At 52.5% G+C, this 23,630-nt stretch overlaps 2 protein-coding genes across 2 annotated transcripts in view; one reads left to right on the top strand and one right to left on the bottom strand.

Annotated features, from left to right (window-relative positions):
- Window positions 1-16,523, top strand: part of ACOT11 (acyl-CoA thioesterase 11) — a 38,050-nt gene extending 21,527 nt beyond the window's left edge. Inside the window, exons 4-16 of the mRNA XM_006200526.4 lie at window positions 2,404-2,464; window positions 3,491-3,589; window positions 4,064-4,199; window positions 5,575-5,731; window positions 6,934-7,053; window positions 8,498-8,642; window positions 9,894-9,949; window positions 10,755-10,821; window positions 11,152-11,235; window positions 12,312-12,445; window positions 14,458-14,589; window positions 15,247-15,373; window positions 16,259-16,523. Coding sequence (XP_006200588.2) covers window positions 2,404-2,464; window positions 3,491-3,589; window positions 4,064-4,199; window positions 5,575-5,731; window positions 6,934-7,053; window positions 8,498-8,642; window positions 9,894-9,949; window positions 10,755-10,821; window positions 11,152-11,235; window positions 12,312-12,445; window positions 14,458-14,589; window positions 15,247-15,373; window positions 16,259-16,414 — 1,474 coding nt within the window. The 3' untranslated portion in view covers window positions 16,415-16,523. The remainder of the gene's footprint in view (window positions 1-2,403; window positions 2,465-3,490; window positions 3,590-4,063; window positions 4,200-5,574; window positions 5,732-6,933; window positions 7,054-8,497; window positions 8,643-9,893; window positions 9,950-10,754; window positions 10,822-11,151; window positions 11,236-12,311; window positions 12,446-14,457; window positions 14,590-15,246; window positions 15,374-16,258) is intronic.
- A 46-nt stretch (window positions 16,524-16,569) lies between these two features.
- Window positions 16,570-22,683, bottom strand: FAM151A (family with sequence similarity 151 member A). The gene is made up of 6 exons (XM_006200525.4): window positions 22,344-22,683; window positions 21,088-21,247; window positions 19,424-19,648; window positions 18,549-18,688; window positions 17,645-17,788; window positions 16,570-17,243 (listed from the first exon to the last, which is right to left on the bottom strand). Exons 1-6 carry the CDS (start codon window positions 22,486-22,488, stop codon window positions 16,570-16,572), a joined length of 1,488 nt encoding a protein of 495 aa, XP_006200587.2. The 5' UTR covers window positions 22,489-22,683.
- Between the last annotated feature and the right edge of the window lie 947 nt (window positions 22,684-23,630).

The raw sequence follows: 23,630 nt of genomic DNA, 5'->3' as shown, positions 1-23,630 counted from the left end.
GTCAGGAAAGGACTGGCCACACCTGAGGAAAGCTGGGGAAGGTTTTTTCGTTTGTTTGTTTTTGCTTTTGTCATTTAAAAATACTTCAAAATGTTTCTCTAAGGAGTAAGAACGCTTTTAAAGCATAACTTCATCACCACTAGCACACCTAAATAAAACACTTTCTCCCTACCATCAAATATCCAGTCAGCACTCAGTTGCCCTTACTGTCTCATGAATTTGTTTTTATTTTGTTGTGCTTTACAGTTCTTTTTGTTGCTCAAGTCAGGAAGCAAATAAGGTTGCAATTGGTTGCTATGTCTCTTAAGTCTTTTTTTCAACCTGTAGGTGTTATGTCTCCCCCCAACACCCTCTCCCCCTACCATCTCTCTATCTCTCTTTACCTTGAAGTTTATTTGTTGAAGAAGCCTGGTCATGGGCTCTCTAGAGTTCTCCATCATCTGGATTTTGCTATTAGTGTCACTGTGGTGTCATTAAATATGTTCCTCTGTCCCATGACAGTAAATTGGTCCTGGGGAAGTGCTTGAGCAGGGGTCAGAGTTGTTTATAGAAGCTGCCTCTGAAGGGATGTTAGGAAACCAGGGGCTTGAAGGGGCCCCCAAGGGGGCTGGGCAGTGACCCTGGGGATGGAGCCTGTTTTGGCTTGAGTGGTAGAATGGAGGACAGTCAGGAAGGAACACAAGCTTGTGAGTCCAAATGGGTGACTGCTTGGCTTTGGAAAATCCAGAAAGAGAAGAGTGGAAGAGGAAGAATAGAAAGGGTCACAAACTTCTTTTTTTTTTAGCACCACAAAAACCAGACTTTTATTTTTATTTGGGGGATCATGGAAGGTTTTTTTTCTCCTGATTTTTTTATCATGAAAACATTCAAAATTATAGAAAAGTGAATAGTGCAATGGTCATCACCACTAAGGTTCAGTAATTAACATTGTGCTAAATTTGCTTTGTCTGTATGTAGATAAATACAGGCATATCTCATTTTATTGCACTTTACAGATATTACATTTTTTTTTCACAAATTGAAGGCTTGTGGCAACTCTGCATTAAGCAGATCTATCAATGCTATTTTTCCAATACGTTGGCTCACTTTGTGTCTCTGTGTCACATTTTGGTAATTCTTGCAATATTTCAAACTTTTTCATTATTATTATATTTGTTTTGGTGATCTGATCAGTGATCTTTGATGTTACTGTTGCTAAAAGATTATAGCTCACTGAAGGCTCAGATGATGGTTTGCATTTTTTAGCAAGAGAGTATTTTTAAATTAAGGTATGTATTTTTTTTAGACATAATGCTATTGCACACTTAATAGACTACAATATAGTGCAGACATAACTTTTGTATGTACTGGGAAACCAGAAAATTCATGTGACTCCCTTTATGGCAGTATTTGCTTTATTGTGGTGGTCTGGAACCAAATCCACAGTATCTCCATTGTATGAACTATTTGAAAGTGAGTTGCAGACATCATGATACTTCATCCCTCCACATGTCAGCATGCATCTCCTAAAAATGACAGTCCCCTACATGACTATTAGACCTATTGAAGAAAATAGGAGAAAAACAAGTCAGCGCAGGGCAGGCTAGGTGGCTCCCCCAGAGATTCTGATTGTTCTTCTGGACATGGAACCATTCCAGAGGGACAGCTGCAGCTGGAAAGAGCAGGGCTAGTGTAGTTGATAGACTCAGTCTAGAATGCTGGCTCTGTCAATTTTTAGCTGGGTGACCTTAGGTAAATGGCTTACCCACTCTGATTTTCAGTCCCTCCTAAACCTACTTGCTTAACTTGTTTTGAGACTCAAATGAGGTTGTGCACAGTGGCTGGCACAGAGTAGGTATTCTTTGTTTTTATTTCCCTTCCCAGCCTCTGTTTATAGCCTCTTGCACTTAACAGGCATTCAATAATTGTGGAATTCATTAATTCAGACGGTCTCTATTTATAGGGTGCCTACCCCGTGCTGTGTGCAAGGCCTTGAAGGTGTAGTGGTGAGCAAAACAGACATGATCCTTGCCCCAGGGGAACTTAAGAATTGTGGGGGAGACAGAGTTAGAAGAAGCACTAGGAGGGTGAGCCTTACGGGGCTGCAGGAGGGCAGGGAGGGCTTTCCCTAGGAGGGACTGTTGAGGTGAGAGCAAAGAGAAGCTTGAACATTCACTGGACAAGGAGGAGCAGAGGGACTAGGGAGATGAATGATACCATGCTGATTCTCTGGCCTCGGCTTCCCCACCTGTAACACGGGGTGCGAACACTGAGGACTCGAGGTCATCGTAGACGGGGATATGTTCTGTCCCCTGTGCCATTCTCCCTCCAGTTCCCTCTGCAGAGGCCCCACCAGTATCTGAGGCCCCTGTTCTCTCCCACTGTCCGTTTTGCAAGGCTCACCTCCTGCTTTTCTCTCCTCAGTGTTGGACAGGTGGTGAACATCAAGGCCAAGGTGAACCGGGCCTTCAACTCCAGCATGGAGGTATGTGGGGCGGGCACTGGCTAGGGTGAGTGGGCGCACGGGTGGGGTTTCTGCCTCCTCTCCACTCTCAGCCCCCAGCCCGGGCACACCCACACAGAGCCCTGGTTGAGGCAGCGGAGTTCTGAAACAGCTGGCAGGGTTGGGAGGATCCTAAGGGTCTAACTGTCCAACACCCTGTAACACAGAAGGGAGAACTGAGGCCCAGGGAGGGGAAGGGACTTGCCCCAGGTCACCAAGTCACGTAGATTCCAATGTGGGCCTGGACTTCCAGTCTCCTGGGCCTTCACACCTGGTCTCAGACCCTCTCTTCAAGGGCTAGGTGGTCTCAGGAATGCAGGAAGATAGCCACTGTGCCTGACCCTGGAGGCAGCGTGGTGGAGTGGGAAGGGCACTGGCCTTTGGCCCATTAGCTTACCTCACACACAGCCTCTGTCTCCCCATCTGTAAAATGGGAACATGATTCCTATGCTATAGGGATGTTGAAGGTTTAATGGGAGGACTCTTTGATGATGCACAGGGCCTCTATTTCCCACCTAGAGATGTCAGGCCCAGGCAACTTCACCTAGCTGGACCAGTGGTTAGTGAGGAACCACTGAGGCTGGAATAGCAGGGTCCTGACTGTACCTCTGGCCCCCTATAAATACTAAGATTCTCCCCCTCTGAGGACCCCCTCAGGTATCTGTCCTTCCAATTTAGCCAACACTTTATTTACTTCAAGCCCTTTCATAAACACAGTCTCATTTTGATTCTGTCAATAACCCTGTGAGTGTAAGTACAATCATTCCCATTTTACAGATGAGGAAACTGAGACCCAGAGAAGGGAATGACTTACCCAAGGTTTCCCAGGGAGCCAGGGGCAGAATCAGAACCCATCCCAGGTCTCTGGCCTTCTGGACTTGGTAGGTGATAAAGAAATAACCAGAGGTCAGGTCTGGGGTGAGACTTCCTGTCCGGAGCTGTGGGGCCTCAGGTTGGTGAACCCTATTTCTTCCCTCCTCACTTACCCATCTTGCTCTTCCTCTCCAGGTGGGCATCCACGTGGCCTCTGAGGACCTGTGCTCTGAGAATCAGTGGAACGTGTGCAAGGCCTTGGCCACCTTTGTGGCCCACCGGGAGCTCTCCAAGGTAGGTGGCTACCCCTGGCCACCCGATGCTGCTGGGCCACCTGGGCATCTGCCCAGGACAGTGGTTCTAGGGGTTAGTGGAAGGCTAGAGGGGGCTATGGTAGGGGTACCACAGCCCCTAGAGGAAGGCCCCCTCCCCTACTGCAGTTGAACTCCAGGCACCTCTCCGCTCTGCTCTTCCCCACCTCTCCCTGTGCACCTTACGCAAGGATCCTCCAGGTCTCCCTGTTCCCTTCCATGCCCTGCGTTGACACCCCCCCATCCAAGGTGCCTTTGCTGAAGAAGGGGAATAGGGACACTGGAGGATGAAATGATACATCAGTCAACATGGAGACAGGAAGATGGGGACAAAGAAGGGATGAAGACTTGTAACCACCTAGCAGCCCCGAGCATGAGATGGTGGCTGGGAGGGCAGGCCCTTGTGCTATTTCAGGGAACCTGTCCTGAGCATCTCCCACCCTACCCGCATCTACAGGTGAAGCTGAAGCAGACCACGCCGCAGACAGAAGAGGAGAAGACGGAGCACAGTGTGGCAGCCGAGCGCCGGCGCATGCGGCTGGTCTATGCGGACACCATCAAGGACCTCCTGGCCAATTGCGTCATTCAGGATGGTGAGTGGGTGTGGGTGAGGAGGGCAGCTGGCATCCTGCATGTCCCCCTCTGCCCTGGGTCTCCACTGGGCAGGGGAAGGAACAGAGTCTCTTTGAGATGTGTATCCATTGGCAGCCTCAGGCCTGGATGGCCTCTTGCCTCAAGGTCCCTCCAGGGAAAGGGGAGTGTTTGGACTTCTCACCAGCTCCCAGGAGCCATGAAGATGGAGCTAGGATACAGGGAAAACACTTTGTCATTCACAAAATGCATTTGGGTCTCTGGAAGTCAAGGTATTTGGGAAGGTGGTATTGAGCTTGGCCTTGAAGACCCTGGGACTTTAAAAAAAGCGTACAGATAGGTGGGTAGGTAGGTAGGTAGAGGAAGGTGTAGGGATAGAGATGGAGACAGAGAGAGAATAAAAGACAAGACTCTCTCTTCTACACAGAACCAGGCGCCTCCGGGTTGTCACTCATCTTTGGGCTTCTTTCCAGTCAGTGTTCCCTGCATATTTAAGCATCTACCTATTATTTCACCTTCCCTATTTACCCAAAAGGGAATGTCCAGTACATACTGTTCTATATCTTGCGCCTTTCCTCTTAAAAGCATATCTCGGAGATAGTCCCATACCAGCACACAAAGATCTCCTTTGTACTGGGAGGATTTTGATGGATGGAGAAATGAGGCAGGTCTTCCTGACAGGGGGTACAGGCTGGCCAAAGGCCTGGAGGGGTGACCCTGGATTTGTTTACTGATCTTCAGAAGGTTAGAATGCAGAATCTTCCTGGAAACCTAAAGGAGGCAATTTTAGGATCAACCAAGGGAAGTTCAGCTATCCAGAGTGGAGAGAGCAAGCTGAAGCTGTGAGCCCCAGGGAGAGCAGTGAGCTGTGCTCTGAATTCCGCATACCAGAGGCCATGGCTGGACAGGCCCAGCTCTTCCTACTGTCATCAAGGCCCTCTGGAACCATCCATCCCCTGCAGCCCTCCTGCCCTGACAGCCCTTCTACCCAAGGGCCAGTCCAAATGCCTTAGCCTGGCATCCGGGCCTTGGCTGACCGCTCAGCCAGGTCTGGTACTGCCCTTTTACTTGCCCTCAGCTCCAGCTAAGCCGAGGCCTCATTGCTCCCTGTGACTGTCCTGCCTGTCCTGTCTCCTTGCCTGTGGCATCTCTGAGCAGTCTGCAAGCCAAGGGAAAGGCACCTCTTTCATGGGCTTTCCCTGACACACTCTCTCTCCCTGGGAGATGGGAGGTGCATGGCACCTCCTTGGTGCTGAGTAAATGGAAGAATCTGGGTGGGGTAGGGTGGGGTGGGGGTCCTGGGAGGCCCACAGGGAGGCTCTGCCCTTGGGAGTCTTCTCACTTCCCCGCTTCCTCTCCCTCCCCCTCCCCGGTCAGATCTGGAGAGCAGGGACTGTAGCTGCATGGTGCCGGCAGAGAAGACCCGAGTGGAGAGTGTGGAGCTGGTCCTGCCCCCCCACGCAAATCACCAGGGCAACACTTTTGGGGGCCAGATCATGGCCTGGATGGAGAACGTGGCCACCATTGCAGCCAGGTGAGGGGTGCTTGCTGCCTCTGCCTCCCCTCCTTTCTCCCCCTCCTTCCCTTGTCCAACTCCCTCTGGGCAAGAAACCCCATCCTGGTGTCGGCATTCAAGGCTTCAGAAACTTGGCTGTTCTATTAAGGTAACCCAGGGCTTTCAGACCCAGAGAACCAGAAAGGAATGATTTTTCTGTGAGCTCACCATTCCGTCCATGGTTCTTGTCACTGGCCTGAGAAGTGCCGAGCCCCTCAGCTGGCATGAGGGCCTCTCCTTGCCCTGGCCCTGCCTGCTCGCTTCCTGTGCTTTACACCCCTTGTAAATCAGGCCATGTGCTCTTCCCTTCTCCATCCTCCATGCTGCCAGTCCCTCCTTCACTCCTGGACTGACCTCCCGCCTTGCCAACCCCACTCCTTTGTGTCTGCTAAAATCCTGCCCACCTCCTGCATGAAGCCTCTTTGACTGTCCCCTTCTCTCTAGAGGTAAATATAATTCCTTCCTTCTCCTAGAACCTCTGCCTGTCTGGGGCACGTTCTGCTCCAAATCTTGTGGCATTTTTTAGATTTATAGTTATGATAACTGACATTCAGGAACTGGCACTCTCCATGCTATTGTACTTGCTGTTCCTTCTACCAGGGGTGCCCTCCCCGACCCATGTCCTCCTCAACCAGGCGAATTCTACCTCACCCTTTAGAGCCCAGCACCTGTGGCCCTTCCTTTGTGTTTAACCTGTGGACACAGTGCATAAGCAATGCCATTTTGGGCAGCCCCAGCTATTAATGCAGTAAGATCTCAGAGGAGGGTCAGAGTATGGGTAGTCAGGGAAGGCTTTGTGGAAGAAGACTACTTCAGCTGTGAATGATAAGTAGCCTGGGTAAGGGGAAGACTTCCAGGTAGTAGGGACAGCAGGTGCTAGGGTGTAAAGGTTGGAAGGAAAATGTTTACCCCAAGCCCTGCCCTTTCCTCTGTCACCTCAAATTCAGGGCTTTCCAGCTACGCATGTAGACCTCAGTGTATGAAGCTGTGAGATGGGACTTTCGTTCTCTTCCTCTGGGCAGAACTGTCACTGGGTTCTGGAGAGGGTGGGTCAGAGGGCGGTGCACGTGGTTCTGGGCTGGCTCTAGGGATGCGGGCAAGGGGAGAAGGCTGGCCCAAGCCAGTGGCTGATGCACAGGGGGCTTTTTTTGTCCTGTCCCTCAACCCCTGGCCTCCTCCAGCCGGCTGTGTCGAGCCCACCCTACTCTGAAGGCCATTGAGATGTTCCACTTTCGGGGCCCATCCCAGGTTGGGGACCGTCTGGTGTTCAAGGCCATCGTGAACAACGCCTTCAAACATAGGTGAGAGGCTAGGATGGGTGAGACGGGCCTCCTGGGGCTGCGGGCTCTTCCTGACCTGAGAAAAGATCTTACTGCAAACCTGCCAGGAACCCTTTCACCTGCAGATGAGGTCTGTGAGGTCTAAACCCTGCCTGCCTGCTGGGCCGCTTCACCATCACCAAGATTCAGCTCTGATGTTCCCTCCTCTGGGCTCCCCAGCCCTGTGCCTCCCACTGTCTCAGGTCATATCATGTGCTCAGTGTGTCTCTGTCTCTCTCCCTGGCTCCTGCCTTGGGTCCTGCCACACTGGATGCTCAGATCACAGGGCCACCGCTTGCCAATGTTTTGTTGTTTATCAGACCCTTTCCCACCCTTTTCCTAAAACAGTAATTAGTTCCCAGAGCACTTACCTTTGGAATGAATTCTGATACCACCATGAAAGCTTACTTTAAATATGTATCTCTTTTGGTGATTTCAAAGATTTGGTGATTTTCAATGATAGTATAGTCATTAAAAGTGATTTTTAATGATAATGTAGTTGTTAAAAATCTGGAGCTAGGCTACCTGGATTCAAGTTTGGCTCAACTCTTTATCAGCTGTGTGATTTTGAGCAAGTTATTTAACCCCTCTGAGCCTCAGTTTTTTTCACCTGTAAAATGGGGTTCACCACAACTACCTCACAGTTGTGAGGAGGATTCAATGAGGGGTTACCAGTGGAATGCCGGAGAAAATGTTCCGTGAAGGTCAGCCATTGCTGCTGCTATTATAATGATAATTATTATTATTAATTTATTTTTATTTTATTAAAACAAATTCGTGGTCTGCTGTCATGGCAGGGGAAAGCCCTGAACTACGAGCTGGGAGTCCTGGTTTCTAGCGCAGATTCGCTTCCTGACTGTTGTGTGACTTTGAGCGAATTATTGCCCTATTTTAGGACTTAATTTCCCCATCTGCATAATGTCCACATCCTGGGGTCATAGACCTTCCTATGTGAGAGGGGATGGAGGTGACGCTGGTCTATAATTAATAGAGACAGTTGGATATCCAGAAACAGCAGCAACTGAGCTGTCAGAGCGCTCGTGAATATGTGCAGAGTGAACATTTTCTCATTTCTCTGTCCCTCCACCTCCTTTCTTATGTCCTTCCACAATGCTTGCAGTTTATGTATTTTAATATGTACATTTATTGCTCCGTCCCCCAGTGGTTAGCCCATGAGGGCCTGGACTGGACAGGTTCATTCATTTCTGTGACCCCAGTGACTAGCATAGGGCCAGGCGTGCAGCAGGTGCTCTGTAAACATTGTTGGAAAGGAACAGCTTGGGTTTCCTGCCCATGGGACTCTGATGGGGGCTGCGGGAGGAAAGCAGGAGTGTGTGTGTGCGTGCGTGTGTGTGTGTGTGTGTGTTGGGGGGGGTGGCTGTGGGAAGGCCTGTCCCGCATGAGAACAGCCCTCCCTCCCCCTCAGCATGGAGGTGGGTGTGTGTGTGGAGGCCTATCGCCAGGAGGCTGAGACCCACCGGCGGCACATCAACAGCGCCTTTATGACCTTCGTGGTCCTGGATGCCAATGACCAGCCTCAGATGCTGCCCTGGATTCGACCCCAGCCTGGGGTGAGCAGGGGCAGGGTCCTGCCCCACCACCAGCCCCTCTCCCTGGCTGCCCAGGGGTGACACCTGGGGAGCACGAGCCCACCCTGCCCCTCTGCTGGGGCACAGCCAACTCCGAGTGCCCTGGTGTGACCCCCAGGGATGTCCCTTGAGCAGGGAAGACACCTTGTGCTTTCTGGAAGAACTGAGACCATGCGTGTGGGCCTGGCTTGTTGCTGGCCATTAACAGCAGAACTGGAAGAGCACTGTCTTTGGGGGCAGATGTGGGTTGGAGCCCCACCTTAGCCACTTCCCAGCGGGTGCCCTCTGCGAGCTTTCAGTCCCATCTGTAAAGAGGGCGTGTCTACAGTTCCTGCCTCGCGGGGCTGTTGCGGGGATACTGACTCCATGCCTGGCTAAGTAAGTGGCGACTGTTGTGACGATGGTGACAGGAGAGCAAAGAGCAATGGGATGAGAGTCAGGGACCTGTATTCAAGGCTGGCTCTTACCCTTGTGCCTTCTGTGGGCCAGGCTCTGGCTTGCTTCTAGTGGGGCAGGGAGCGACCTTGAAGAGGTTGCACCTTCTCTCTGGGAAGGTCCCCTGCCCTGCCTGCCCAGCTCACAAGGCGGAGCGTGGCTGTGAAAATCCCTGCTCCATAGCTGGGCGTTGGGCAGTCAAGACAGGTAGTAGGTGGAGGAGCGGGGAGTCCAGTGGCTGGCGGGACAGTGGACAGTCCCTGAGGTGCCTTTCAGGCCTTTGCCATTTAATGTTCATGAGTGAGGAGACGTTAGAAGTTGTGGTTCAGAGGGTGGGCTCTGAGTCAGGCCATCTGGGTTCTGTTCCTGGCCCTACTCCTTAACCCGGTGACCTTGGATAAGCCACTTAGCCTTTCCGTGCCTCAGTTTCCTCTCTGTAAAATGGGGATAGGACCAGTGCCAACCGCAGAGGGTTGTTGTAAGGCTTAGTTGAAGTTTTGCATGGAACTTTAGAAGCATGTCTGCCCATAACAGGTGCTCAATAAATGTGGGTTCTTAGCATTGTAAGTGCCCTTGGGGACCCCCTTTTACAGAGGAGGAAACCAGTCCAGGGGGCAGGTGGTGTTCCCAAAGTCACTCCGAGAGTCTGAGGGGAAGCTGGAGCTGGAGCTCAGTGGCTGGCTGCCCAAGGGAGACCTGACCTCCACTTCAGGGCTGCGGGGTCTCTGTGGGCCCTTGGGTGGGGGACAGGCTGGCTGTCCTGCCTGCACCACAGTCTGTCCCCGCTCTTCTCCCCAGGATGGTGAGCGGCGGTACCGAGAGGCCAGTGCCAGGAAGAAGATCCGCCTGGACAGGCAAGTAGGGGGCCGGGCGGTGGGAGGGGACACAGATTCAGAGCTGTCATCTGTTCCCTGGCCCTGGGAACTTGCGTTTCTCCTGTGCTGCCCCTGTGCTGTGCACCGGGCTGGGCCTTTATGTCAGGCAACCTCTGGTCTTGGCCTCATTACACAGCTGTCTTATGGCCCATTGTACAGGCGAGGACAGACAGGAATGCTCAGCAGAATGAGAATTTGAACCTGGCCAGGTTTGGCCAATTTTAAATCTTGTGCTCCTTCCATTGCCTCTGATACCTGTTGGCAGATGAAGAAAGGAAGGCTCTGAGAGATGTAGTTACTTAAGAAGCAAACCCAGGTGTGAGTAACTACTGGGAAAGCATTTTGCAGACTTGAAAGTTCTGTAAACGCACCAGAATTCACCATCCAATGTAAATAAGAAGCATGTGTATTTATGGAGGATTTACCATATGCCAAATACTATTCCCCTCATGATGACCCCATGAGGAGGCAGGTGTGACTACCGATCCCATTTTACAGATGAGGACACTGAGGCATAAGGGTGAAATCACTTTAGCCAGAGTGAAGTCGCTCAGCAGGGCTGTAGGGTCTGCCCCTTCCCCTCCCCGGCCCTTCCCGGCCTCTCACTATGTATGTTCTCAGCTGCTGTTTTCTGTGTGCCCATCCCATCTCCCTGGCCAGACAGCAGTCTCTCCCACCCTGCTGGGCTGAGCACAGGGCCTGGCACACAGGAAGCCTGCAGTGAAGTCTGTCGAAAGAGATGTGCTCCCAAGGGACCAAGGTTGTCGTCTTCCCTCTCTCCCAGGAAGTACATCGTGTCCTGTAAGCAGGCGGAGATGCCCCTGTCTGTCCCCTGGGACCCTAGCAACCAGGTGAGGCCTTCTGCCTGCCCAGGCTGCCCACTGCCCCGCCCCTGTCCTCTTGTCAGAGTGGGTTTGGAGGTAGGCCCAGAGGGGACAGTATACTGCTTCCATGCCTCAGGACTGGTACAGTTAGCCAAGGGGTTTCCTGGGTCCTCCTGCTTGGCAGGAAGGATCTGGGGCCTTGAGAGGGGGAGCGAGTCTGGCCAAGCCCGGGCCTCCTTTCCCAGTGCCCAGGACATCCTCCTTCACGTCTAGTTTCCTCCGCCCACCTCAGCATGGCCCGGGCATGGAGCCCCGAGGAAGGGGAGAAGGTGAGGCCTCCCTGTGTGCTCCGTCCAGGTGTGCCTGAGCTACAACAACGTCTCTTCCCTGAAGATGCTCGTGGCCAAGGACAACTGGGTGCTGTCCTCGGAGATCAACCAGGTAGCTGACCCCACCCTCCCAGCTTTCCTTCCTCTTCTGAGCAACCAGAGGTGACTGACTGCAAGCCACAGAAACCCTCTCAAACCACTCGTGTCAAAAGGGGATTCCTTCAAAGGAACTGGATGAGATCATGAATCCGACCCAGTTATAGAAACGTGCCTGCCCCACCAGGGCCTGGAGAGGGGTTCCCTGCTCCAAGTCCTCTCCTGCCCGCCCACCTTCTTGCCCCCATCACACCCTGCTACTGCCTGCCCTGCTGTTCACCGCTCCCCACTCCCCACCCTGGCTCCTTCTACTGTGAGGTGCTGCCGGGGTGGGGCCTGGGGTACATGCAGGCTGAGTGGAGGACTTGAGCTCTGCCACTTTTGTCTGTGTCCTGGGATGGTCACTTCCCCTCAGTGACATTAGGGGGTCGGCTGGGCACCTGGCTCTGAAGATCCATTCTCTTGTTGCATCAGTCACTCTTTTAATTTTTTTCCACATTTAAAAAATCAAGGTATAATTTACATACAGTAAAATTCCCCCTTTTAGTGTATAATTCTACCAGTTTTGAAAACACATACAATTACATAATCACTGCCAAAATCAAGATACAGAATAGTTCCATAATCCCCCCAAACTCTCTCATTCTCCGTTGTGGTCAAGCCTCTTCGCACCCTAATCCCCTGGAAACCATGAATCAGTTTTGTGTCCCTTCAGTTTTGTCTATTTGAGAACGTCCAATACAGGGAATTGTACAGAATGTAACCTCTGAATCTGACTTCTTTCACTTGGCACAGTGCATCTGAAATTACCTCGTGTTGCGGAGTGTTTGCGGTTTGTTCCATGTCATGCCTGAGCACCGTTTCATCAGACCGCAGTGCAATTACCCATTCAGTGACCGCTTCTTCAGACCCCTTCCTGTCTGCTTGTGCTGAATCGCTCATTTTCATAGGGATGCGACCAAGGCTCAGAGAGGTTGAGTCTCTTGTTCACAGTCACACAGCAGTCAGTGGCAGCCCTGAGCTTCCAACCCTGGCCTCCAGCATAGTCGGAGGAGGAGGTGCAGGAACGAGGCTGCTGTCTGTCCCATGCAGGTCCGCCTGTACACTCTAGAGGAGGACAAGTTCCTCTCCTTCCACATGGAGATGCTGGTGCACGTGGACGCAGCCCAGGCCTTCCTGCTGCTCTCAGACCTGCGTCGGAGGCCCGAGTGGGACAAGCACTACCGGTGAGGGTGGGGCACCCCGGTGGGAGGTGGAGGGGTAGGAGTCGGGGTGGGGCATGGTCCCTGCTCAGGCTTGGTGGGGAGGGCAGGTCCTCAGGTGTCGCCTCCTGCTGAACCCTCCCCCACTGTGCTCTGTCCCTGCTGGCCTTTAGCGTGGGGTAGGGGTACTATGGTTATGTATTAGGCGGGTGTGAGTCAAGGGTATTTTGAGCCCTTGGGGAAGGTACTGAGCCTGGAACTGGAGTTGGGGGTGTGGGTTTAAGTCCTGTTTATGGCCCAACTAGCTATGTGACCATAGGTAAGTCATAGCTGTTTGAGGTCTCAGTTTTCCTTCTGTTAAAATGGGTACTTAAGATACGAGTCATGGATTTATATTCAGGAATAGAGCAGTGATTTTCAAACCGTGTTCTGTGGAGTTCTGCCTTCCCAGACAGGACTCAGGGACGGCTTGGGGTGGGAGCTGGAAGGCTGAGGAGGTGGGTGGGACTCCTTCCCAGGCTCAGGGTAACTAACGAAGGGCCAGTTTGCTGAATTCGCCAAGTTTACCGGTTCTTGTATGGATATGAATGTTATTTTTGAATGTAGTGAGTTACTGAATATAAATATGTTAGTCCTATGAATACATTTGTTCCCCAAATTTACTGATTCTCCATGTGAATATTTTCTTCTCAAATTTAGCCAAGGAAGATAAATTTATTCTTAGGAAAATAGCCAAAATTTCAGTGTTTAATATGGGAATATTAAAGTTGAAACTCTTGTTTTTTTTGTATCTCTCTAAAGTCACTTTCTTTTATGCCAACACCGTCCTTTGGGGGTTCTTTGATCATTTCTCCAATGGCTCATTAGGAGGAGCCTATATTCCTGGGTGTATCCAAGGAGGATCTGTGTATTTGGAAACTCAGTAAGCAGGTCATTTGGTGAATTGATATTTGACAAACTGGCCCTCCCCTACCAACCCACGTCTGTCTTCACAAAGCAGGTCTGCCTGTAGCTGTTCGTACACAGGCTTTCTGCTTAAGGTTTCTTTGCAAAAAGGGCTGTGTTGCTTTAAAAAGCCCTCGTCTAGGTGACCCCAGGCCTGCTGACCATGCCATTCTAGAAGCTTGAGAGGTGATTTAGTGGTGGATGTTGCGGGGAGGGGGTTGGAAATGTGGTAGGAAGGCTTCTTGGAGGGGGTGGACTGGCGTGGGCCTTGGAGGCCTGATCAGATCTTGATGCTTGGTGGGGTTGAGGGGCGTGCCTGAGGGGAGGGAGCCTCTAGCAGCTCCCCCTACCCTGCCCACAGCTGCCCTGTTGCTGAGGCAGCTCCCAGGGTGGGCAGGACAGCAGGGAAAGGTGGCAGGTCTGGACTTGGTCATGCATGTTTCTGCGTGGATGGCCTTGTGTGTGTACGTGTGTGTTGGTGTAAACCTGTGTGTTTCTACTTGGGCATGTGTATGCAGTATATCTGGGCCTGAGGGGCACAGCTCTGAGACCCAGCAGCCTGAGCACGTCCCAGCCCTGCTCCCTTATTAGCTCTGTGGCCATGGACAAGTTCTATCTCTGGGTCTCAGGCCCCTCATCTATAAAATGGGAGTCCTGAGACCAACCTTGGGCTGCTGCAGGGTGAAATGAGACAGTACACTTAGAACGGTGCCTGGCACACAGTGGGCACTCACTAAATATTAAGTATAGAACAACTGCTCAATCATCACACATCTGTGCAGGGTGCGTGCACCTGTGTGCACACTGGTGGGTGTCTATGTGTCTGTGCACATAGGTATGCCCACAGGTGTGGGTGCGTCCGTGTATGTCTTAGTCTATTCCCAGGTCTGCATGTGTGGGGCTGTGCATTTGCTTGTGTGTGTGCCTGTGTGTGTGTGCCCGTCTTGGCCAGGCCTTCCTGCCCTCCTTTGATCCCTGCTCAGCAGTGTTGGGTGTGAAATGTCCCCTAAGCATCTGCTCGGGGAGGCTGAAGCCTGGGAGGGCTTGGGCCAGACAGAAACTCCCCTGTGACTCCCATGGGCTCTGCACAGGAGCGCGGAGCTAGTGCAGCAGGTGGACGAGGATGATGCCATCTACCACGTCATCAGCCCCCCTCTCGGCAGTGATGCCAAGCCCCAGGACTTTGTGATCCTGGCCTCTCGGCGGAAGCCTTGTGACAATGGGTGCGTGCCTGCCTGCTGGGGTGGGAGGTGGGCAGGGCTCATCCTCCTCCCCTGGGGAAGGGACTTCAGCCTAGAGTCAGTGCGCTGCTTCCTGTGGGCCGTGGTCTACACTGTGGGTAGAATGGAGGACACGGGGAGGCACGGCCCTTTTGGTCACTCATCCTCTAAAGCAGGTTGTTCTCTGTCCCTGGGGTGGCAAGGCTGCCTTGCCCCAGGCCATGGACAGGCCATTTCTCACGTGGGCAGCTCTTTGGCCTCCAGTCTCTAAAAGCCCCATGTTGGCTGAAGGGTGGCAAGGCTGCGAGCTGTGCCATGATGAGGATGCAGGAGCAATGGCATGACTCTTGCTCGAGACAGGGGAGAAAGGTGAAGCGCAAAAATCCCAAAGTGGAGCACTGCTCCCTGAGTGTCTGCAGTGGTGGGGCTTTTCCAGAAAATCCACAGTGTGGTCACACTGGCTCCTGGCAAATTCAGAGCTGCTAACCCACAGATACCTCCTCTCTCTAGCGGACCCAAAGCCAGGCTTTATGTGCCTTAGATAATGATGAGGGCATCAGTGCAGAGGAGGCTTGGGACCCTGGGTCAGTGCCAGAGGGGAATCCGGAGCCAGGCCCTCACCCTCTTCTCTGCCCCCTCCCCACCCTTCCTTCTCTCCAGGGACCCCTACGTCATCGCACTGAGGTCGGTTACGCTGCCCACGCACCGCGAGACGCCAGAGTACAGGCGGGGGGAGACCCTCTGCTCGGGCTTCTGCTTCTGGCACGAGGGGGACCAGTTGACCAAGGTGAGGCCCTGTGTCTGCTTTCCCCCTACCACCCAGATTCACCCGCAAAGCCACACAGAGCTCAGTGCTGTCTGGCTCAGCTCCAGACTCAGCCACACCTGCCAGCAGGCTCTCTCTTCCAGCTTAGGGGAGCCTAACAGTGTCTGAAAATGAGCCTTCATTAAGATAGAATAAGATCTAATCTGTGCAGAGATAAGTCCGAGGCCACTGCAGGGTCTCTGAAAAAGCTCTGGACGCCGAGGGCAGAAGGCCTGTGTTCTGATCTAAAATTCCATCTCCTTATTTACTTCTTTCTAGGAAGGCTTTATATGGCTCTCAGGGCCCATAAAACTCAGCAGAGCAGTCAGTGTTAATTGAAAGTGTTGGGGGAGGAGCTGAGAGCGTGTGGGGTTGGGGATACCCAGCTCCCCTTCCTCAGCTCACAGCGGCTGTTAGGGCCCTGCGACTCCTCCCAGGTAGGACCTTGGACAATGTTTGCTAACATAATACGCTTAAACAGGCGAGCTTCTCGGGGCGATCCCTGGGCTTCTTTTAACTTGTGTGTGGCCCCAGAGAACACCTTCTTTTAAAAGGGAGTCCATGCTGTGCTCTGGAGATCCAGTCCCTGTCTTCCAGAGTCTCCTACCTGACAGGGGAGGCACTTGGTGACAGTACAGTGTGTGGTGACAGAGGGAAGCCAGGATTGTCAGCACACAGAGGAGGGGTCAGGGGAGACTTGCTGGAGGAGGTCAGGCCTGCCAGTCATACAATCTTCTAAGGCCCCAGGTGCCAGCTCCTGTTTGCTGCCTTCCTAGCAGGCAAGCAAGGCTGCCTCCCTCCTGCCTCTTGTCCACTCAGCCGCCCCCCGCACCCCCACCTCCCTGAGTGCAGCCTCCCGCCCTGCAGGTGTCCTACTACAACCAGGCTACCACGGGCCTTCTCAACTACGTGACCACCAATGTGACCGGCCTCTCCTCCGAGTTCTACACCACCTTCAAGGCTTGTGAGCAGTTCCTCCTGGACAACCGGAACGCTCTGGCCCCCAGCCTCCAGACCCTCTAGGCACCCTCAGTGACCACCTCACACCCACTCCCATTCCATCCTGCCCCGAGGACACATGTGCAGTGCACTGAGGAAGGCAGAGGCATTTATTCCTTTCCGCCTCCCCCTTGGGAAGCCTCTACCCAGGGGTCTGCCAGCCCAGCACCCCTGGGTGGTCAGTTTCTACCAACATCTGCCAGCAAGTCTTCGCGGAAACCCTGGGGTAGCTTGTAGTAGACTCGGATCTTATCCACGGCTCTGGCTGCCAGCAGCACTCCCCGCACAGATGCGTAGTTGCCCCGACCAGGGTTGTGCTCCACTGTGACAGTGGCCCGGGGGGAGGCTGCCAGCAGCCTGTCCACCACTCCAGCCGTGCTCTGGCCCAGCGGTCCAGCCTGCAGCTGGAAGGACACAGGTTGCCAGAGGCCCTGGCATAGATCCAGCATATCTGTGAGCAGCTGTTCCCTGTAGCCACTGCCCAGCACTTCCTCAGGCCAGCGTGGTGCCACTGTCACATGGGGGAAAACCTCAGCCATAGCTGTAAGAAACTCCTTGCCAGCCATATAGCCAGGGACCACAAAACTCCCGTGGGAGATTGTGGCCCCGACCCACACAGGCCTAGACAGGTGGCCTAGGGCAGAGAGGTGGGCCAGCATGGCCAGGGTTGGCCGGAGGGCTGTGGGCTCTGCAATGTGCACATGGACGCCCCAGCGTCGGGGGTGTGTGGCCAGCTGCTGCAGGCAGGACTCCAGCGTCAGGGCACGGCCATCTGGGGCACGCACGAAGGGCATGGGGTTCTCAGCTGTGGGCTCCTGGAGGCCAACGTTCAGCAGGATCATGCCTTCTCTGTCTGGAAGAGGTAGTGCAGGAAGAGTGTCTAGGGTTTAGGTTATCCTGGGGTGACAGAGGCCCTTGCTGAAGCTAAAGGGCTCGCAGGGGGGTAATGGGACCTGTTGATGGGATCTGGGTTCCAGATGAAAGGGCTGCTTTATAAATGTGCCCGGGGCTCATGAGAATTAACCAATAAGCTGTTAACTCAGTTCTGGGCCCGTGCCCGCCTCTCCTGCAGCATGATGTGACTGAGGGCTCACAGGTGCTGGTCTGAAGGCAGGAGCCCCACACTCTTGCCAGCACTGTACTCCCTAACCTCACAGCTGTGTTGCCATGGTAACTGAGGCCTGAGGTGGCTTCCCCAGCATGGGAAACCCTCACAGTAAAGCTAGGAGCACAAGGACTGCAGGCAGACCTTACCTGGGAGGCCCACTGTTGCTGTGCTTCCATTGCCCTGAATGTCAGGAACCAGCCACTCCACACTCAGACTGTTATCCCCAGGGAGTTGGAGAAACGGGATCAGGCTGCCCCCAGTGTAGTAGTTTTGCTTCCGTGAGGCATTCACTGTGGGACAAATTGCCAAGATGAAGTGACCACCAGCCGTGGGGCACCTTCTATGTACCATGGCCCTATACACATCCTCCCTAAGCCTCACAGCAAGCTTCCGGGGAGCTGTAACTCCCTGTTTTGTAGATTACAGGTGACTTGCCCAAGGTCCTATAGCCAGGAGGCGGAGTTGCTTTGATTAGAACCTGATGGAACCAGATCCATCTGGCCCCAAAGCTGGTATTCTTTCCCCTCGCCTAGATGGCTCCCATGGCAGGAGTGTTGGGTCTGATGGGTCCCCTTTGAGATGACTTAACTGCAGGCTCTCCTAAGTTTGGAGTCCAGGGAATGAGGGTTTGGACAAAGGAACAGGTAGTGTCTGGATCATTGATTAGCAGGTATGGTGGAGCGGCCATTCTCTGAACTGCCAGAGTAACTCTCAGAGGAGCTGTGTTACAAGGGGAAGCAGATGGGGTTTGGAATTTGCTGGTTCCAGTCTGAGCTATGCCACATACAAGCTGAATGACTGTGTAAATTACATAACTGTTCTGTAAAATGGAATCCATGCTTCATGGATCTATGAGACTTAGACAGCATATTGTATCGGGGTCTGGCATACAATTGATGCTTAAAACAATTCCTTCCTCCCATCCCACCCAGGATTTCCCCCTGCCAACGCTCCACCCTTCCTAGCTCTGCTCCACCAATTGCTGCCCTGTGTGGAATCCAGCCCCACCGCCCTCCCCACCCTCCCCACCCTCCCCAGACCCCTCCCTACTGGCAAGCTGCCTGAACTGTGACAGGACAGGCTCGAAGATGTCATAGTAGACTTGGTGGGGGGCGGTGTTGTCCCGGATGTAGAGGAGATCATCCACTGACACGGAGTCTGAGGTGGCCTGCCACAGCGTCAGGCTGTACCTGGGGCCCAGAGAGCCGGCTCAGTGCCTGTCGGGCTCAGCAGTCCTCAGCCCCACTTCTGTGCTCAGAGCTAGACCCTAGCTGGGCAGGGGCAGAGCACTACCTCCTTCCTGGGGGCAGAAGAAACCACAGAGGCTTAGATGGAGGGAGGGGATGGCCTGCCCTGCCTCCTCACTTGGAGTGTCTATTTTTGGGTCTTGCCTTAGGAAAAAGACAAGGACAGGAGAGATGGGCACAGGCGGTAGGGGGAGAGGTCAGGTATGAAGAGGGGAAAGGGGCAGCCTCCAGACTCCTGTGGGGAGAGACTAAGAAAGGTGGTGCTGGGCAGCTGGGAGCAGAGTGCAGGGGTGGGGATGGGGGTTTCTCAATCCCTACAGAGCTATCCTGGGGCAAAGGCTGCAGGTGCAATCTGTGCAGCCCCAGGGGCATAGCCAGCTCCCATGGGAGAAACTGGGAGACAAACTGTGTCTCAGCATAAACACTTTCCAACAGGCAAGATTATCTACCAATGAACAGGCTGCCTCAGGTGATAGTGAGCTGCCCATTAGCAGAGGTATATAAGCAGGAAGCAGGGAAGCAGGGACACTGTAGGGAAAGGGGGCACCAGAGGGGGTTGGACCAGATGATCATTAAGACTCTTCTAGCCATGAGCACCTGGGATCTTCCTGGAGCATCAGTGCCTGGGAATGGGTTTGGAGAGAGCAGGGGCTGTGGCAGGGGCCTGGGAGCTCTCACCTCTCAGACTGGCCCAGCAGCCAGCTGAAGTGGGGCCAGGCAGACCGCGCCATGAGAGCGTACAAAGGGAAGGTGACCTTCTGTGGCAGTGCTCCCACCAGCTCCTGCATCTTCTCCACCATGGCTCGGGTATACGTACTGTTCGGGAACATGGGCAGGTAGAGGGTGGTCCAGCCTGTAGACAGGGTTGCCTCAGGATATTTCTCCTGGGCCAAGGCCAGGAACCTGAAAAGGATAAAAGATGCTGATCTTTTAGAGCCCCTTCCTCATCTCCTGGGTTCCCATCAATGCTAAGAAGAGGCAGGACCTATTGCATCTATGAGATAAGGGCAGAGTCCTAAGGAACAGAAGTCCCACAGTAGGACTTGGACTTTGGTGTCCGGGAGGTCTGGATTTGGGTCCTGACTCTGTGACCTTCGGTAGCTCACCCAACCTCTTTGATTCTCAAAGATGGCATCCTTTCAAGCAGGACAGGGCTTCTTAAACATCCCTACCTGGACAGGGGGCACGCAGTCCAGAACCCCGGGTGTGGGATCTGGGTTCTATCATCTGTGGAGTCTCTGAACTTCCAGATTTTATTTTAAAATTTCGTTCAAATTTTGCCCTGATGCGGATTTTAATAGGTAAATAATCACCCTTTCCCTCTCCCCAAATTATTGAGTAAAATCATTCTGAGAAGATGAACCACATTTATCTTGGGCCACTGACTACGTTTTCAAACTGCTGCTTTCCAGATGCACCTCAGTTTGAGAATCATGATAAATTTTGGATGGATGGATGGTTGGCTGGCTAGCTGGCTGGAAAGATGGATGGACGGATGGATGGATGTAGAGGTGAATGGTAAAGAGCATGAGGGTTAGAATCATAAAAGCCTGGCTCTGAATCTCTGCTCTGTGTATTACTAGACTTAGGCAGATCATTTAATTTTAGTGAGATAGTTCCTGTATTAACAAAATGAAAATAATAGTACCTACCTCATTGTCATTGTAAGAGTTAAATGGTATTCTACAACTAAGGTACTTAAAACAGTGCCTGTGATACATAATAAACAGTCAACAGATTGAGCCTCAATTATTGTCAGTTTTCTCATCTGCAAAATGGGGAGGAAAAAATGCTCCTAACCTGGCATTGCTATGTGAAAATCAAACTCAGATGTAGTCTCTCCTTATATGTGGTCCTTCTTTGTGAATTGGAGAGCACCATGTAGTTGGTGTACGTGACGGCTGTTGGTGGCAGTGCTGGGATTTCAGGGGCCTGGGGAAGGAGTCAGGGCTTTAGACTTTTCTAGCAGGCCAAGTGCTGCCCTGGTCACTGGACTAGACCTTGCTTGCCCTCCAGGAGTAAACGGTATAGTAGGGGTGACAAACCTGTAACCTGACAATGATAACGCAATGAAATCAGGACTGTGTTAAGAGGAAGTGTGGGTGAAGGTACTCAGCAGCCTTGGGTGTCAGGGAAGTTTCTGGGATAGGTAATGACTGGGCAGAGTTTCATCAGGAAATGGGGGAAAGGCATTTAAGGCAGTGGGAACAGCATGTGCAAAGGCTCAGATGTTGCATAGTGTAGCTGGAGGCAAATTCAGCAAAGGTCCCCTGAGGACCTTCTGTGCCAGATGTTGAAGGAAGAGGACTGGACACAGCTTGGGCAGAGAGGTGAACACTTACCGTGTGGCATTGATCTCTATTGGGATGGGGACGTTGGGGCCCCTCTGGATGTCGGCATTGATCCACACAGGTCTCCGGACTCTCCCCTCCGATGTCAGTCGCCGCAGGAGGTCCAGGGAGGGGCCCACAGCCTTGATGCTCTTGAAGTCCAGTTTGATGCCTGTGGGGAGAGGTCCAGGGGCTTGAGGAACTGGTCCCTCATGCTCCAGGAGGAAGGAACCAGAAGACATGACTTACTGGGGCAGAGAAAGCAGGTATGGGGGGTGGTATGGCAAAGATAGGGACCAGATTCTGGCCTGGCGTTAAGAAGGGCTTTCAAACAAGCAGAGCTAACCTGAAGAGGAAGGTCTTGGTTCTGCAGGAGTGAGCTCCCATCCCTCATCCCCAAAGGGAGGAAGCAGAGGACGGCTAAGGGCCTGGGACTTGGGGCTGGTGCAGGGGTTGTCAAGCATCCGATGAAAAGGGACTGTGATTCTTGAGCTGGCAGGCTCAGGGCCACTCGAGCCTGTGGGCAGGTCATTGGGTCTTTGGGAGGGGGCGTGTGAGTGGAGGAGGGTTGTCTATGTAGAGGAAGGACCCAGTGTGAACAATAGCCCATTCTGTTGAGGGGGGTGGGGGCTGGGAATGACGGGAAAAGCCAGAGATGAGGGTGGGAAGTTAGAGAAGGATGTTAAAAGCCAGGCCAAGGAGATCACACTTTGTCCTGAGTACAGTGGGGAGCCATGGATGGTTAAAGCTGGGGAGTGACATGACAGTTGGCATTTTGGAAAGCTCACTCAGGTAGGGGTTGAGTTTGGAGGAAGGAAACCAGTAAGGAAGGAGGTCCAGGGGGAAAATGATGTGGCTGGGGCTGAATCAAGGGGTAGGATTCAGGGTTAGAACTGGCAGATGCAGCAGATGAGTGTATGTGGGGGATGAGGGAGAGGCATTAGGGGGATGTCTGGATTCTGACTGCAATTGACAAAGAGACATGGGAGGGGAAGGTGGAATTTGGTTTTGGGCATGTGTGTCCAGTTCTGTGGATTCAAGAGGGAACACCCTGCCCGAGGTTGGCCCTTTGCAGCTTATCCTGCACTTTTACATCCCTCATCTCACCAATCTTCAGAGCCCAGGCCTCTAGGGTGTGGGCTGGAAAGCCGAGGCAACGAGCAACTTCTGACGGGGACTGGAATTGCCTCCCAGTGGAGAGATCCTTGACATGCGGCTTGAGGACCAGAGGGCTGGGCAGCCAGGGAGGTGTTGAGAGAGGTCCTTACCCTTCTGAGAAGAGGTCAGCACCTTCTCCAGCCACTGCTCCAGGGTGTTGTCACTGTAGATCGCTGGCGGGTGCGCCATGATTGGAAGCCCTGTCTCGTTGGCCGTGCCGAGTCCTTCTACTGTGACATCTGCCTCCAGGACCATGGCATCACCTGTGCAAGAGGACAAACTCAATCAGTTCCTTTTTTTCTCATTTATAACACGTTTATTATAGAACATTTGGAAAATACAGAAAAGCAGAAAGAAGGGAAATAGTCACCTACATTTCTATCATAGTTCATTTTTGATGTATCTTCTTCCATTTTTATCTATGTATAGTTTTTTACCAGTTGAGACCATGCTGCATTTATAATTTTTAATCCTTTTCTTTCAATATTATAATGCATGGTCACAATCCTTTCTACGTCTCATTAAAAAAAAAGCTGCAGAATTCCTGATGGAGGGCACTCACCCTGCTTTAGTTAGCCGCTCCCTTATTCCTGAGACATTTCAGGAGTTTCTAATCTTTGCTACTAATAAATAATGATACAATTTTATTCTGATTTTCTGATTATTTCTGATCCTGACTTGCAGAATTTGAGTCAGGGCAATGCAGGGTCGTTTTTAAAGCCCATATGATCAAATTACTGTCTAGAAAAATTCTTCTGATTCATGTTCTCTTCAGAAGTACATAAGCTGGTCCATCTCCCAGAACCCTTACAGCACTGAGCATTGTTATTTTTATCTCCTAAATTCACGCAGTTAACTCGGTCAGGTGGCTGTGTCATCCCTGCCGTGAGAGTTCAGTCCAGAGGGAGCTAAGGCCTTTCCAGTGAGAAGCAGACCTGGAAGAGCCGACCAGGGTCTCTGCCCAGGGAACAGAGTGCGGGGAGGGCGGGGTGGCTCCCGCATCATCTCAGACAGCTGGCATGAGGAGGGGCCTCTTCTGGTTAATAGTTGCAGCGTCCTGACCATTCTTCTCACTTCCCTCCAAGTCCATTCTCTACACAGCCATTAGAGTGAGTGTTCCAAACATGTACCTGATCGTGTCACTTCTATTAAAAAACAAAAACAGCCCTGCCCTTTGCCCTGAGAATCAAATCCAAACGCCTTACCATGAATGACCAGGCCCTGGCAAATTTTCCAGTCTCACCTTGAATTCCTGTTTCCCTCAATCTCTAGGTTCCAGCCACTCCTGCTTCTCCAGCATTAATGGGCACAAAGAAATCACCCAGAAACTGTTAAAATGCACGTTCTGATCAGGAGGTCTGGGGCGGGGCCTGAGATGTCTAACAAGCCCTCCCACG

Source organism: Vicugna pacos, chromosome 13 (assembly GCF_048564905.1).
Source record: "Vicugna pacos chromosome 13, VicPac4, whole genome shotgun sequence".
Lineage (NCBI taxonomy): Eukaryota > Metazoa > Chordata > Mammalia > Artiodactyla > Camelidae > Vicugna > Vicugna pacos.
This window is presented reverse-complemented; position numbering and strand designations above follow the sequence as displayed.

What these genes read in the sequence shown, in the direction of transcription:
- FAM151A (XM_006200525.4), bottom strand. Translation starts at nt 22,488, where the DNA reads ATGGTCCTGGAGGCAGATGTCACAGTAGAAGGACTCGGCACGGCCAAC. An exon ending in GCTGACCTCTTCTCAGAAGG is followed by an intron (nt 21,248 to 22,343) that starts GTAAGGACCTCT and finishes CTCTCCCCACAG; the next exon opens with GCATCAAACTGGACTTCAAG. An exon ending in ATAGAGATCAATGCCACACG is followed by an intron (nt 19,649 to 21,087) that starts GTAAGTGTTCAC and finishes TATCCTTTTCAG; the next exon opens with GTTCCTGGCCTTGGCCCAGG.